This window comes from Aquarana catesbeiana, linkage group LG09, assembly GCF_042186555.1.
Source record: "Aquarana catesbeiana isolate 2022-GZ linkage group LG09, ASM4218655v1, whole genome shotgun sequence".
Lineage (NCBI taxonomy): Eukaryota > Metazoa > Chordata > Amphibia > Anura > Ranidae > Aquarana > Aquarana catesbeiana.
Genome location: NC_133332.1, coordinates 210,864,634 through 210,882,431, shown reverse-complemented (window position 1 = coordinate 210,882,431; position 17,798 = coordinate 210,864,634). Strand labels below are relative to the sequence as shown.

At 35.1% G+C, this 17,798-nt stretch overlaps 1 protein-coding gene across 3 annotated transcripts in view; it reads left to right on the top strand.

Moving 5' to 3' along the window:
* The window catches only part of LOC141108237 (LIM/homeobox protein Lhx3), a 195,282-nt gene extending 178,145 nt beyond the window's left edge, over positions 1–17,137 (top strand). Inside the window, exons 1-6 of one of the 3 annotated variants that reach the window (XM_073599642.1) lie at positions 3,067–3,194; positions 7,699–7,870; positions 9,547–9,749; positions 13,921–14,072; positions 14,478–14,649; positions 15,272–17,137. In XM_073599642.1, coding sequence (XP_073455743.1) covers positions 3,092–3,194; positions 7,699–7,870; positions 9,547–9,749; positions 13,921–14,072; positions 14,478–14,649; positions 15,272–15,690 — 1,221 coding nt within the window. In that variant the 5' untranslated portion in view covers positions 3,067–3,091 and the 3' untranslated portion in view covers positions 15,691–17,137. Of the gene's footprint in view, positions 1–3,066; positions 3,195–7,698; positions 7,871–9,546; positions 9,750–13,920; positions 14,073–14,477; positions 14,650–15,271 lie in introns of those variants that run through there. The other 2 variants (XM_073599644.1, XM_073599640.1) reach the window with 2 other exon arrangements.
* Positions 17,138–17,798: the final 661 nt, after the last annotated feature.

The window sequence follows — 17,798 nt, the reverse complement described above, 5'->3', positions numbered from 1 at the left end:
CTAAATTTGGTGCAGCTCTGTATAGAGAGCTTCCAGGGTTTATTATCAATGCTTAATTAAACAAGCTAAAGTTAGAAGCTGATTGGCTACCATGCACAGCTGCACCAGATTTTGCACGCTACAATTTTAGTAAATCAAGCCCGGTGTCACCTTATTTACTAAGCTATGTGGACATCCTTCACTATTTCAGGCCCATCTATAAGGTACATGAGACCTCTGGAATGAGGGATGCTATGATAAAATAAAATACTATATAAACACTGGGGGTGGGGGGTCAGAATTCATTTTCAATACTGAATAAATTGTGCTAATGCACTTGCCCTTTTTAAAAACATATATATACATCTGAGATTCTCTAGGGAAATAAATTACAATCAGCCAGTCTTGGATTGTATTCATTTCATATAATACAACTATCATTTTGATAATTTTTATCATTTTTAAATCAGTTTGATTGCTGAGTAGATCTTGTTTACACCACTGCATTAATATTAAAGTGACATTGGTTTTAGAAAAAGAGATATATATACTGGATATCTAGAGTATCTATCTATTTATCTATCTATCTATCTATCTATCTATCTATCTATCTATCTATCTATCTATCTATCTATCTATTTATCTTTTTTTATATATATTGTATCTATCTACATCATACATCTGAATCTACCTATCAGCTATTTCACTATTAATCAATCAATCAATACATGTGTCATAAAAAGAGAAAAGGACACAGCTATAAAATCTACATATTAATTATCTATCTATCTAAATATTTCACAGCATATCAGACCATTTCTATGAAGTTTTATGAAACTAAAATGTCCATCATATAACCGATTATCTTTCAATTAGTTTGGTTAAAAGGACTTATAGTCATGCAGATGAAACATGGCAAATCAGAGCTGTACATGTAGTATATGGAGTATATATTAGAGCTGTACATGTATTATATAAAATATATAATAGAGCTCTATATGTAGTATATAAAAAATATATTAGAGCTGTGCATATAGTATATAAAATATATATTAGAGCTGTACAAGTAGAATATAAAATATATATTAGAGATGTACATGTAGTATATGCTGCATATTTCAGAGCTGTACATTACATATGAAATGTATATTATATTATTATGCATATATATCAGAGCTGTACATGTAGCATATACATGTTGCATAGACAGAATATATTAGAGCTGTACATGTAATATATGGAGTATATATTAGAGCTGTACATGTAGTATATGGAGTATATAAAAGAGCTGTACATGTAACGTATGCAGTATATATTAGTGTTGTGCATGTAATAATAATAATAGTATATGAAATATATAACAGAGCTGTACATGTAGTTAAGGCAATACTTATCAGGGTTGTACATGTAACATATGGAGTGTTTATTAGAGGTGTGCATGTAGTATATGCTGTATATTTAGTACAGTATATGCAGTAGATATCAGTAGATATCAGAGCTGTTCATGTATAATGAGGAATGTGTAGCAGAACTGCACATGTAGTATATGCAACATATATCAGAGCTGTACATGTAGGGTATAATAAATATACTGTATAAACCTTGGCTGTCTGGCATGCTGATTCTTGTAGTTCCTCAGGAGTTGAGGTCTCTGAAAGTAATCCGACCATGTAATATCAGATGTAAGATCCTGTCTCTGATATCTCCATTGCGGCGCTAAGCGATAAGTATACTGTGGTCATTGCACACCTTTCTTTTGTATAAAAAAAACACAAACTGGCTGCAATGAAATGTGTACTATTGTGCAGATTAGATGGCGGGTGTCTGGATTGTCCATTTTACTGGTGGGAGGTTTTGTAGAATTTGTGCAGATTGTCTTATAAATTGTAATATAAATCTGTAGATTGGCTTTCAGCGGTGTGGTGTGGTGTATAATATTATTATTAACAACAACATCAGTAATAATAATAATATACAGCACACCAGACTGCTGGAAGTCATACTACACACTTATAATACAATGTACAACACAATCTACACACCTACAGACTCAGAGCAAAGACTGAAATAAAATATATAATAAAAATAATTCAATTGCAGTCCTATGGATTACTAGGTAGGTGTGTAGATTGTGTTGTAGGTCGTATCAGCAGTGAAGTTTGCTGTGCTTTACATATATTATTAATATTATTATTGTTATTATTCGTTTTATATATTCTATTTCACGCTTATAGATTGGCTGTAGGCGTGTAGATTGTGTTGTAAGTTGTATAGTAACAATACTAGTTGTATAATAACAATATTAATAATATATTTAATGTACAGCAAACTACACTGCTGTTATAATACAACCTACAACACAATTTACATACCTATGAGTAATCCATAGGACTGCAATTGAATTATTTCTATTATTATTTTTATATATTCTAGTTCAGTTTTATAGATTGCTCTGTAGGTGTGTAGAATGTGTTGTAAGAAGTGTGTAGATTGACTTCCAGCAGTCTGGTGTGCTGTATATTATTATTGTTATTATTATTGTTGTTGTTCATATCTATTTCAGCCCCTGTAGTCACGTAGATTGTGTTGTAGGTTGTATTATAAATGTTTAGAATGACTTCCAGCAGTGTGGTTTGCTGTGGCTGTGCATTAAATATATATTCATCTATTGCAGTCTTATAGATTCCTCTGTAGTTGTGCACGCTGTGTTGTGTTATAGATTTGTAATATTGTACACTTTTGTGAAGACTTTTAGATTGCACTGTAGTCGCGCAGATTGTCCCTTGCTGTAAATAAGGCATTGGATAGTGAGCTCCATGTTCATCCCAGGGGTGAGTGTCAGCTCTTGGGTCACTGAATTCCCCGGATGGGCTCCAGCCATTAGTTATTCTCAGGTATCTCTAGATAAGGCTCAGCTTGTCTCACACAGCACCGCAGCTCCCTCTGGTGTTCGATCAGCGCACAGCACCCCGCAGAGCTCGCCTGGTTCCACTCTCCCTCTAGACTGAGGTGGAGCAACAGCATTTGGAGACCCCGGGGCGCTGTGGGGGTCTCATCTGGGTTGGGGTGCCGTGGGGGAAGGGGGTCAGCAGTTTTGGGGAAGGGATGAGCCATGGATCAGGCTATAAAGGATCTGACAGGCAGCAAAGAGCCTTCAGCCCCCAGCACTGACATGTTACTGGCTCTGCTTGCTCACAATGACGAGCTAAGGAAAGGTAAGTGCTCCTCCTGGCTACCTACCTGCACTATTACAATGTTATGGATCACTGTTAGCGCTCTTCCTTTAATAGGTGCTGGGATCTCCAATAATAAACATCCCTACAGATCACTATTATAAGATTAATTTTATATTATATAGTGCTATTCGTTGTTATTATCATCACCATCCCTTGTAGTATATAAACAAAATAACATTCTATTTAGTATATATTGTACTTCTGAATACCATCACTACATACTATATTGTATGCATCATACATCTTTCATAAGAGCATTCTCTGTAATATTATATAGACAGCTCTTTCCAGCATAAGCATGAAGCTAATATAATTATTGTCATGTATGAATCAGTGTTAGCTTACAGAAAGATATATATATATATATATATATATATATATATATATATATATATATATATTATACGTTATAATAAAGTTTGCTCGGTAAACACTATAGCTTGCTGCATATTCTAATCGAATGTATTGTTCCATATTATGGGAACCCTAAACCCTGGAAATATTAAAACACCTATTTTTCATTGTGTAGTAATATTATAGTCAGCATTATAATTTTCTAAAAATAAAAAATAAAAAAAAATGGAAGATTACCAGCATTTTCATTCTTATAGCCAAATCATATACATTGATTTTATACTATTGAATAATTCCTTTAATCTTTAGTCTATAATCATCACTGTCCTATGTCATACCATCCCTTATTATACCCATCGCTAACATTACACAGCTCTCACTCTCTAGTTTTATTATATTCTTTATTTCATCTGCATCCGTCTCCTCTTTCTTATTGCATATCACAGATATCATATCATCTCTAGAAAATATTGCATTTACATTGTAATTATTCAGAACCGTCCGATCAATTGAAATACTAATGCCTTATACAATTTCTGTACTGTAACCTTTCCCCTTTGCATATAGTTATTTATAAAAAGTTGGTCAAGTATTTATATGCTTAGTGCAGATAATAGGCTTCAAACTTCATTTGCAAATAGATATGATACAAATACATATCAGTCCAACTAGAAAAAAAATATTGATCTGCAATATACAATTATCACGCAGCAACAAATTAAACACAATTATTTTAATTTAAAACAAGATTTTTAGATAGACAGATACTGTACATATCAAACAAGTATTTTTTTTATTTTCTTGTTAAAACAAGAAAAATGGATACTTTTTAAAAAATAAATCTGATCTTTTTTCTAAAATCAATGTCACTGTAATATTAATGCAGTGGTGTAAACAATATCTAATCAGCAATCAAACTGATTTAGATTCAAATTCACATACTTTTTGTGTTGTTAGGTTCACAATGTTGCGGTTCTATGGTAAATTTGTTGGGAAATCGTTACATAAATAACAACTTGAAGTTCATTGTCCTCCTTTTAAAAATACATTTTTATCATTTTGTTGATATGTAATGAAACATGCCGAATTGTTGTTTTCTTTTAATGTAAAAAGAAATAATTTGATAAGAAATAATACCTACAATTATTAGTGTTAAAAATAATTAAATAACATTATTGTTATTTTTATTTTAAGTAAAAAAGAATAATTGTAAACATAGATACCTAATATTTGATGAGAACAGAGGTATAGGGTGATAAGCTACTGATGTAAATTTGTGCTAGATTATTGTTTTTATCACTGTTACTATTATAAATATTATATGGATTATAGCAAGACCAACACTTACATAATGTAATATTACAGTATTATGTTTATTAAAATAATAGTTAACTATTTTATAAACCAAATAATGTAGTAGAGTATTCAAATAAATTAAACAAAGAAAATGATCGTAGCAATTTAGTGATTAGGATAAGGATAGCAATGCCCTTAAAGTACTATAGTTTTAATTAAAATGTTATTATACTTACCGAAGTATTGAAATAATATTCTATTAATCAAATATATGGAGAAATGGGTACCCAGTTTGATTCAGAACTGATCTGGATAACAATTTTGTTTGCCTAAATGTAATATTATTCTATTTATTAAAATGATATTGCAATTACTGTATAATTCAATTTTGCAGGAACAATATTTTAAATAAAATGGATGGATAATAGCATATGTAATGTAAAAAATAAATGCATTGTATTAATATAAAAATGATACAACGATTAATTAGAAAGAAAGCATTTGAAAATAAATCTGTATTGTTTAATGATTGGAAATTGTTTATGAAAATGTACTTTTTTGTGGTGGAAACAGTTGGGTATTTTTCTTTTTTTTTTTTATAATTTTTAAATGGAGGGAAAAGAAAAGACAGTTCTTTTAATGACAGCATTAAAATTTCATCATACATCAGCCAGACAAAAGACAGGAGTCACTCCATCAATATGAGACTCTGTGACAGCATAAGGTCCAATAAATAATTAAACACACAAATACCCACCTGTTCTGCATTCTAAACAGTAAAATCCCAAGTGCCCCCTTTACCTGCCTGGATGCCTGGCTGTGTACAGACAGACAATGGGAAGAAAATTCAGTGTACCTGTACACACCTATAGATACATATCCAGATGCAGTGATATTAAGAAGATGTGAAAAGGGAAATACAATCATGCTAACAATATATATAGGTGCATTCTTTCCAAATAGACAAAACTACATTTAATTGTGGTGGTATGAGGAAAGCTGTCTTTTTATATATCTATAATCTAACAATCAATAAGAAATAGATACAGATATCTATCTATCTATCTATCTATCTATCTATCTATCTATCTATCTATCTACCTATCTATCTTTACCTCAATCTATCTATCTAATTAGAAAGAAAGATAAATAGGCGCTATCTATCTATTAGAAAGGGCATTAGGCACAGATCAATCAATCTATCTATCTATCTATCTATCTATCTATCTATCTATCTATCTATCTATCTTTACCTAAATCTATCTATCTAATTAGTAGGAAAGGGCATTCGGTATAGAGTTATCTATTTATCTATCTATTTATCTATCTATCGATCTAATCAGAAAGAAAGAGCAATAGGCGCAGATCTCTATCTATCTATCTATCTATCTATCTATCTATCTATCTATCTATCTATGAAAAAGAAATAAATCTATCTGTCTGTGAATACAGATATAGAATATATCTATCTATCTGAAAATATCATGATAGATAGGTAGATAGATAGATAGATAGATTAATAGATAAACGATCAATAGACAGATAGATAAAAAAGATAGAATCTATCTATCTATCTATCTATCTATCTATCTATCTATCTATCTATCTATCTATCTATCTATCTATCTATCTATCTATGTTGATATTTTCTCATAGATAGATAGATAGATAGATAGATAGATAGATAGATAGATAGATAGATAAATAGATAAACGATCAATAGACAGATAGATAAAAAAGATAGAATCAATCTATCTATCTATCTATCTATCTATCTATCTATCTATCTATCTATCTATCTATCTATCTATCTATGTTGATATTTTCTCATAGATAGATAGATAGATAGATAGATAGATAGATAGATTCTATATCTGTATTCATAGACAGATAGATTTATTTCTCTTTCTTAGATAGGTAGATAGAAAAAGCACTTGCTCCATCTGACCTGGCTTGGAAAAGAAGGGAAGCCTGGCCCAAATCTTAGCATCTTAGCTTTTAATAAGTGAAGGACAAATTGACATGGAATGCGGTCTCTGTAGAATCCTTTGTCTTGTTATAGGGGAAGAAGGTACATTTTCTATACAATGGGACTGGATGTGTAGATTGTATGGCTTACATGGATATGTAGCAACCACAATGACTGGCTGAACATTTCTGCTAACTGAAATGATATAAAATGTAGAATGGGCAGAGTTCAGTGCTGGGTTACAAGTTTGGGATATCTTGCTTTTATAAACCCTGCTAAGTTCATATCATAGGTAAGCTGGGCATACAGTATACCCTGGTATTTTGGCTGATGGGCCATAACCCTGCGGTTTTGTATTGGCCTCAGGGCCTGCAACTTCCATGTCTTCCCCATAACTCTTGAAGTTAGCAATGCTTTCTCTTCCTTTTAGATTTTGAAGGCTGCATAGATATGTGAATATCTTCTGCTTTCAGAAGGTATGACCAATGAAATGCCAATTTTACAGGTTGCAATATAATTGTATGTTGGGCAGCTTGCACTGGATTTGAGGTTTTATCCCAATGTGCACACTATCTAAAAAACTTTGTCCCCAAAAAAGCCACACTTCAGTTTTGCCTTATGTCACCTATCAGTTATCATAGTCCCCCCCTCCATTTGTGGTAATTTGGGTAAAACTATAAACTCTGTAAAATAAAGGTGACTCATGCATGGCCCCAAGAAAATGTTATAATAATTATCGTCTTTTCTTTCCAGAAGCAATATTGTATCCTCTGTGTTTTCTAGGCCATGCATCCCTGGTCTAATTATCTGCTGTTTACTTAGAATATGTAAAAATATGTAATTATTTGTATTTTTGTGTTGCAGAGATTCCCTTGTGCGCTGGTTGCAACCAGCATATCGTAGACCGATTCATCTTGAAGGTGCTGGACCGCCATTGGCATAGCAAGTGCCTGAAATGCAACGACTGCCAGATCCAGCTCACTGAAAAATGCTTCAGCCGGGGCGACAGTGTCTATTGCAAAGACGATTTTTTCAAGTAAGTCTATAATATTATAGGAGTATTGTAGAAGATTAATGATCTTGTATCTCTCCATCCAGTGTTTACCATCTTGTTAATAGGAAACTCTTATTAAGATAATGTTCTTTCAATTAATGCATAAGTGCCCAAACTGCAATTAAAAAAAGAAAATATATCATTAAATTGAAAGTTCACCCTAGAATTATTCAATGTACATTAAGCAGCCATATAACATACATACCTTGATAAATTTATAGTGCCAAGTTTGACCTCTGTCCATGCTCCAGTTGTCCAGCAATCAGCATTGGAAAATGTCCACCATTTACCAGCGACACCAAACAATCAGGGTGTCCCTCAGCCCCCTCATGCTTCAGGTACAGAAGAAGCATTTGCCGGTTAGGTTTTCAATTTCAAGGCATAGATAGCATAGAGGGGCTGCATATGTTATGGTAAATGGTTGGCAGTTTCCAATGTTGATTGCTGAACAACGGGAGCGAGGACAGAATTCAAACATGGTGCTCTACATTTATCTAAGTACATGTGTTATATGACTGTTTATGTTCATAGAGTCATTCTAGGACCAACTTCCACTTTAAGACTGTTCCATCATTCATCAGAAGCCTGTGAAATGCAGGAAATGCAGGTTTACTTCTAGTGTGTATGAGGGATAACATGGTGATCAGTGGGATATTTCTGCTGCAATGTATTTGTCAATGAAATAACACCTTTTCTATTGTACATAGGCTGCTGTTCTCCAGTTTGCAGAAAAAGTATACTTATGTAACTAAAGACAAAAGTTATTTTTTCCATTTCAATAGAGTAAGGGAGGTTTTTTTTGCCATCTGTTTTCCATAGGAGAGCTTTCTCTTCACTTCCTGTCACATAGCCAAAACAGGAAGTGAGAGGAAATCCCTCCAAAGTGGGGGAATCCCAGCGTGTCACCAGAACTTGTGTCCCCATTGAAAGATTTCCTTTCTATTACAGTTCTAATGGCAACCCAAAATTTTGGATTTTCTTTTACTTTCACTTCTGATGATAATGGTAAACAGGATAAATAGAGACAGTGAATCTCCTTAATGTGGGCACAGCAATAAAAACTGATGTGTTCTAATCCCTCTCTACTCTATCCAAAACTTTAAAAAAGTATTGCCTTTACTTAGTTTAGTTTAGGACCTGTTGACACTGTCCTGATACACTTTGGCTGCAGCGTGGGTGTAGTTCAGTGTACCTGGGGTTTTGGTGTGGGTTGACTGTATTTAAGCCGGCCATAGATGGTTTGAATCTCAGTCGGTCCTGCAAAAACATAATTGCTCTGCCTATGGCCGGCCTTAGCCATAGACTTCTATTATGTCCTGTGGTTTTGGTGCACCTTCAGAAAACATACTAGAATTGTGGGTACACTGTGCTGCAGCTAAAACGCAGCAAGTCAGTGTTAAGCCACCCTAGAGATTTTGTATCTTTGCCCAACCCCTCCTCTATATTATACTGGCTGACAGCAAAGCTTATATAAAGCAGAATAGGGAAAGCTATCATTACATCAACTTTTAGCACTGGATTAAACCTCATGATAACATGCTCATGAGAAGAATTGGCCATGCTCAGGTCCTAACACAGATTACGGGTAATGTGAGAGGCACGGGGAACCTATAAACAAGGTTTATTTTCACAAAAATTGTTTTTTTTTTTTCTTATAGAAGGTTTGGGACAAAATGTGCGGCCTGCCAACAAGGAATCCCCCCCACTCAGGTAGTGAGACGGGCTCAGGAGTTTGTGTACCATCTACACTGCTTTTCCTGCATCATCTGCAAAAGGCAGCTGGCGACAGGAGACGAATTTTACCTTATGGAGGACAGTCGGCTGGTGTGCAAGGCAGACTATGAAACAGCAAAGCAGAGAGGTACATGACCTTCCCTTTAACTTATATAATTATCAGTTATGAGCTACCTGGACATACACTATATTACCAAAAGTATTGGGACACCTGCTTTTACATGCACCTAAACTTTATTGGTATTCTAGTCTTAGTCTGTAGGGTTCAGTATTGAGTTGGCCCACCCTTTGCAGCTATAACAGCTTCAACTCTTCTGGGAAGGCTGTCCACAAGGTTTAGGAGTGTGTCTATAGAAATGTTTGACCATTCTTCCAGAAGTTCATTTGTGAGGTTAGCCTAACCTCACAAATGCGCTTCTGGAAGAATGGTCAAATATTTCCATAGACACACTCCTAAACCTTGTGGATAGCCTTCCCAGAAGAGTTTAGGCTGTTATAGCTGCAAAGGGTGGGCCAACTCAATATTCACAGGGGGGCGGGGAAATGTCCTCCTGGCGTATAAATTTGTGTGAGTTTGTCCAAAAAATTCATGTGTGTGTAAAGGCAGGTGTCCCAATATTTTTGGTAATATAGTGTAACTAAAAAGGAAAAACACATTTTGCTCTGATATACTAGCAGCATGAATATATAGAACATAAACGATTTCCATAACGTTTCTGTCTGTTCATTGCTGTGGTCCTGGTGCACATTGCATGCGTGTATATAAATCTTCATTCTGTTTGTTTCTTCCACTTTTCAAACTTTATATTATAAGGCAGAGCAGTAAGATCATCCACTTTCTAAATGGTGATGTAATTATAGTATCATTATACCTGTACAAGGTTCTTGATCTATCTATTAATTTCAGTAGGACATTTCTGGTGACTAGCAGGAACTGCACAGTCTTAAAAATCTGTAACTATTTTCGTGTTCCATAAAAATTAGGGAATGACTGTATTATATACAATATATAATATATAATATAAACATACATATATCTACATCTAGGGCCCATTCAGATCTTTACATGTATGCTTTCATGCATATTTGAATGTGTTCTAATTCACTATTGTTTAAAAATTAATTTGTTTAAATTATTTTGTTTTTAGGTTTGAATGGACATATATTATCATGGCTATTGTAGCTGGATAAAATGTTTATATTGAAATGCCACAGTGTGAATTTGCCCTAAAGTTAAAATGAGTTAAAATTTATATTTAGACTGTGACGGGAGTCACTTTGGGCGGGGGGCTGGTGAAACCCAGAATCCCTTGGAGAGATTGGGAAACCCTTGCTTCAGCTCCTCATGCACCTCTTATGTCTAAGTAACCCTGTGTCTATTAGGGGCACAGGGTGACCAAGAAAATGTGGCTTGGATTACTTAAAATGAAACAGTAATATTTATCCACCATATCTCCCAGGAAATATACAAAGACTATTCCTGGTTTATCTGATTCTGAACTATACATGTTATTTGAAAGAGCTGATCACATTGGCCTCTGTACAATGTAGGAGATGGTCCGTCTGCTACTAGGGGCTCCTGCTATTATGTGAAGGTGTCCTGTGTTTATGTTTATGATAATGTGTGCTGTATCTTCTGAGCTTAAAGATGACAAGTCCTGAAAGGTCACACCTCTGAGTCACCTAGGCTGTTTAAATGATTAGTTAATTAGCTCATGTTAATTCTGTTTCTGGTTACAGTTTGCTAGGGTAATATGACCAGAAGGGGGGGGCGGGGAAATGTCCTCCTGGCGTATAAATTTGTGTGAGTTTGTCCAATAAATGATTCCATGTTCAAGCTGTGTAACTGAGCTAGTCTCTCCTGGTTTTTAGTTACAATATGTGGCTGTAATATCTGATATCTGATGTTCAGACTGGAGGAGGCTGTATACTGACGGAAGCACTCAAGCGGAGTGCGACAAGGATCTGTGACATAGACAAAGGATTTTTTTCTCTTTTTTGGAAAGAGTGGTAAAGAATTAGAGCCCCTATCAGGTGTTTACTGCTATCTGGGAATCCATTAGAGAAATTTCACCTTACTTTCTGTCCTATTTACCACACAGGAAATTACGTGAACTCTTCAACAGCAACACAAGTATTTCATTTGTAGAGCAGGGGAAAGCTAAACTCTTGTCAATCTTTCTTTTTTTGTCTCCATTGCAGATTTCCCCTCACTTCCTGTCTGGTGAAACCTTTTTCAGCAGGACAGGAAGTGAGGGGAAATCTGGGGAGCCCTGAGATAGCAGCAAAAAACCTATCAGGAGTACTAATCCTTTTCTGCTCTATTCAAAACTAGAAAAATGGTTTTGGATTGAAAATGGGGAGATAGTTTTTTTAATTCAGCTTAAAGGGCAACATTAAATGTACACAAATCCTTTGAATAACTTGTTTCGGGATGCCTTTAACCTGCATGTGAAGTTACAGAGCAGGACAATGTACACCTTTAAAGTCATATTGTTTCTGTGCAAACAGCATCCAGACATCCTTCTGTTAGCGGCAACAACATTACTTCTGCTAAATGCCAATCCCTGCCAGCTTCTGTCAGTAAACAAACCAGACTATCTGTCATTTAGCGGCAAGGCACCTTGTCTCCAATGTTGAGTGCCTCATGCCCACTTCTTGTCCCACAAAAGAAATGTTGAGGTCTGCAGGGACAGTGGTGTCACTAGGGTTGGTGTCACCCTGGTGCGATAAAACAACAACCCATCGGGCTCTCTTCTGTCTAGCCTGCCACAGTGCCCTGCAGGGTGCTGGGCAGGCTAGTTTTGAGCCGGCAGGGGGCTGTAAATGATGGTGCTTTTTATGTCACATGGTATTTGCGCAGCGGTTTTGAAAGTGCAATATTTTGGAAAAAAACACTTTAATAAATAATTAAAAAAAAGCAATAGTTACCCCAATTTTTTGTATAATTTTAAAGATGATGTTACACCAAGTAAATAGATACCCAATATGTCATGCTTTAAAATTAGGCACGCTTGTGGAATGGCGACAAATTACGGTACTTAGAAATCTCCATAGGCTACATCTTTACAGATTATCTGTTTAGAGTTACAGAGGAGGTCTAGCGCTAGAATTATTGCTCTCGTTCTAATTATTTTATTTTTTATTTTTACACTGTCCCTTTAATTTTTTTTTAATTGTGAGCTTCTGCGTGTGAGCACGAGCGATAGAGATGCTTTACATTTTTATTTTTTATTATTTTGTATATTTTTTTTATATTTAGTTTTTATTTTTACACTGTCCATTTAGTTGTTTTTTTTTAATCACTTTTATTCCTATTACAAATAAGGATGATAGGTGCTCTTTATGGAGAGATCTGGGGTCAAAAAGACCCCAAATCTCTTCTTCACCTTTAAAAGATCAAGAAAAAAACTGTTTTATCTTTCGCTTTAAAAAAAAAAAAAAAATTCTTCCAGCCTGGACCGGAAGTAACATCATGACGTTGCTCCGGTCCTCCATGGCCATAGCGTTGATGAAAGAGTGTTAACTCTTTGATCGCCTAGAGGAGCAGCCGGCCGCACCGTTGTTTCTTGGCAAACCGGTGGAAACTGTAAGCCCGAGAAACACTGGTGAGTGGCAGGAGGGGGGGCGTCATTTCCCGCTGCTTCGGGAACCGTTCCAGCGGCTTATGAGCCACTTGGGACAATTTCATGAAAAAGCCAGCCACCTGCTGAAAAAAACATATTACTGATATATTACTGATATCTTCAGCCATAATCCTGATAAACAACTTGCCGACCACAACGTATATATACATATTGTGGTCAGCAAGTGGTTAATACCCCTTGTTACTTGTTCACAAAAAAAAAAAAAAGTGAATTCTAAGTTAAAGAACTCACACTATCTTTATTAGGAAATAGATAAATAAACTATTTCCCCCATTTCCCATCATAAATCACTTTGGGGAAACTGGCACCATCATTTGTTTATGCAATCACAATTTACAGAACTGGGAATTCTGGTGGGGAGATCTCATTGCTTGTGTCTCTGCAATATATAAAGAGTAGGCATATCATTCAGCCTTCCAATTACCTAATAAAACTATAGTACCAGTTTTAGTGAATATATTATTGAAACATGCAACCACTAATTCAAATCGTATTTTTGTATTGATGAATGGTACTATAGATTAACATTTCACTGTTGTTTAAAAACAAATCATTTTGCCTTGTAAAGTGAATACGCACACATGGCGTAAAAATATATTTTGTGTTTATGTGAATGGCTGATTATTGCACATTATTTTTTCACTCATGCAGAAGCTGAATCCACAGCCAAAAGGCCAAGGACAACCATCACCGCCAAGCAGCTGGAAACACTGAAAAATGCCTATAACAATTCTCCGAAGCCAGCTAGACATGTCAGAGAACAGCTGTCATCAGAGACGGGGCTGGACATGAGGGTGGTGCAGGTACCCACTGACATATATACTATGAGCAATGTTACAGTAGTTAACCAGTTTAATATGAGAGATATACACAAAGCATATCATCTCATTCAATGTATATATCAACCATGTCTACCTACATTCTACAAGGTTGATTAAGGAAGGAAGTATGTGTGTTGAAGCTTTTGATAGATTATATCATAGAATGGATTTACAATATTTATCAGCATTTGCATGACTTATAAAGATGTTCTGCATGATTTTAAAAAGCTTCCAGGGTGGTGGGGACTGCAGAGAGGAGCAATTAAAAAAATGTACTGGGTTTGGTCAGACATAATAAGCTATTTGCCCTCAATGTACAACTTCCCCTTCATCCCACATAGAATTACATAGTACTATAAGTCAACTAATGTGTTGCTGTATTTCCAGGTGTGGTTCCAGAACAGAAGAGCAAAGGAGAAACGGTTAAAAAAGGATGCCGGAAGACAAAGATGGGGACAATACTTCAGAAATATGAAACGGTCAAGGGGTAACTCCAAATCCGACAAGGACAGCATCCAGGAGGATGGTCCTGACAGTGATGCTGAGGTCTCTTTTACAGGTATAGTTGGAGAACATATTTAAAGAGGAAAATGTAGAGCTGTCCCTTCCTTTAAAAGCTGTTCACTCTTTCTGGGATCATTAACATAGAAGATGTTTTGTTGATGATAATAAAAATCCAAACATTGCTTGCTCTTTAAAGCTGAACTCTAGACTACACAGTAGAACTACAAATATGAGACCTATCTTGTGTGCCAAAAGATTTGTATTTCTGTTTTGTGTTATAGACATCCTTGCCAGCGTTGTTGGGTCACAATGCAGCCTCCTCACTCAATCTAAAGCCTAATGTACAGGGGATTACTGGATGCTAAAAAAAAAAAAAAGATTTTTATACCCAGTTGTACTTAAACTAGCACTATTTAATAATAGATGTAATGGTTTTCAAAGTGATCCCAAAATCTAATGAGAATATGGAATTTTGGATCTTCAGCTTCCCCTGTAGGCTGTTGTGAGAATTCTCTTACCAGGAGTTCTTGCCATCAGCAGTTCTTGGCCTGTCCAGTAAATTTAAAAAAAGTCATATTTAAAAACGTAACACTCTTGACCAGTTGCAAACTTTCATTACTCTAAAATGCATATAAAAAATACGAAGTTAATCATTATGTAATATGTCCTTATTGCAGATGAGCCTGCTTTATCGGAAATGAACCACTCCAATGGGATTTACAACAGTCTCAGTGAGGCTTCTCCAGTTTTGGGAAGACAGGCTGGAAGCAACGGTGCCTTCTCCCTGGAACATGGTGGTATTCCAGCATCAGACCAGTACCATGACCTGAGATCCAACAGCCCCTATGGAATCCCACAGTCCCCAGCCTCACTACAGGCCATGTCGGGCCATCAGCCACTAATGTCAAGCTTAGCATTTCCCGACACAGGTTTAGGTATCATGGCTCAGAGCGGGCAAGGGGTGCCTCCATCTATGAGGGTTTTAGGGGCAAATGGACCCAATTCTGATCTTTCCACTGGCAGCAGTGGTGGATACCCAGATTTCCCTGCCAGTCCAGCTTCTTGGTTAGATGAAGTTGACCATGGCCAATTTTGACATGAAACTTCAACTCATCTTCCAATGACAAATGAAGGCTGGACATGAAGTTTTTGGAAAAAAGTTGGACTTATGGCATCATGCAATCAAAATGGTTCTATGGGGAATGTGACATCTCAGATGTGAACCATGTTTAACAGACTTTTAATGGCACTAGACATTATCAAAAGGGACTACTATGACTAAGCTCTTCTTGTGCGTGTCTGCTTTACGTTATCACAACGTATACTAATCGGAAGATAAAGACATTATACCATGGATCTCAGCGACTTTCCTCTGCATCTTTAGCCTTGTGTTGTATGATAACATCTTCATCATCTTCTGCATTCTAGTGAGATACCTTTGTGTTTTCTTCATCATCAAAATTTACAAAACTTTCTAAAAGAATGGGGGGAGGAGGAATTTACAGTCCCTCTGAACACAGCATAATTTTTCTATTGTATGTCTGACAAAGGAGAGATAGAAAACCTTAAAAGAAGAAAAACACATTTAAATTTTTCACATATCCAAATTTGGAAGTAGATTGATTTTTCAGCTATCATTAACAAATACCTCTTACTCTTCAGCAGGAATTGAGCATATTGTGGAAATCTCCAGCTTTCTGAAAGATTTGTCTATCACCCACTGAGTCTAAAAACAGAATCAAAACTTGCACACAACCTGATTAATAATTCTGTTAATTAGTAATTCATTTCTAAACAGTCAACCTTTACCCTACATTGCTGGTAAAATGTAAACTCTTTCAATTAAATGTATAACAAAAAAAAAACAAAAAAATGACTGATTTGCAGACCTTGCCAATTGAGGGTGTTTTTTTCTTTTTAATCGAAAAATTACATTTTTTAAACACACTTTTTGTCTTAAAGTGAGTATATGAGAATTGCTATATCTCCCATCTTCTCTGACCTGTTATCCTGGCGATGAAAACATTTTATCATTTGAGGAATATTTGAATTTCTATAGAACATGCAGTGTAAAGTATGATTATGTCCCAGATGCAGATGTGTTTGGAAATTGCACTTAATTCTGTTGCCAAAAATACAATAACATACCTGCAGAACCTTTCACTACAAATTATGTTTTTTTTTTAATAATAAACATGTTATACTATCTATAATTTTTTAATAGTTCCGTTGTGTTGTTTAATGTTGAGCTATTTGGCAAATAACATCTGTTTGGTTTATTGGTGGTCTAAGAATTCAGTATGTAAATTGTCCCAGTAAGCTGAATGCTGTGGATTCTGTGTCTGTGAAAGTGTCCTCTTATTTATTTACTCTTTAATGATCAAAACCGTTCTAAACACTGAATAAATTTGTCAGCAAAATAATGAATTCTGTCTGCCTAAATTTACTCTCTAGGAAAACATTTAAGGGCCTGCTATAAAACTTTACTGGGATACTGTAAATAAACTTAGTTAAGTATTTATTATTTTTTTCCTACTCAATTACAGCTTACAGGATTCTATTTTTTTAATCATTGTTTTTTCATGTCTGTATATTACTATGTATTATATTTAATGCTAAAAATAAAAAAATATATATTTTATTCATTTACAAAACAGCTCAACTGGTAGAGATCAGATTATGCAGTCCGCTGAAGGACTCAGAGGTGGAACACCTCCATCTTTTCTTATCATACATTGTTCTGTCTATTATGCAGACAGGGATAAGACCTATTATTTGCTAATAGTTTCATGGATGCGTCTTGTATGGTTTATACATTTGTAAACTTTAAAAACCCAGACAAAACCATTCCATACTAGCTGGTTAATATAGTATAGCTTAATATAACTTATTATAGCTTTATATAACAGTATAGCTTAATATAACTAATTTATTCAATACACAATAATGTTTTAAAGACCTTTTTTTAGTTTAAAGGATATAATTATAGATGGTTATGTATACTGTACTGTATCTACATGTATAGACAGAAAAAGGAATTGTATTTATTTTTTCTTTCCATATCTCTAGTCTATCCAAAATAAAAAAAAAATGTTTTTGCTATACACATACTTTACTGGACATGGAGGCAGCCATACATGCTTAGCGCAAATGGGGCCTCATGATTCAATGTGCAGCACGGTTACGTACTGTTATAGGGATTAG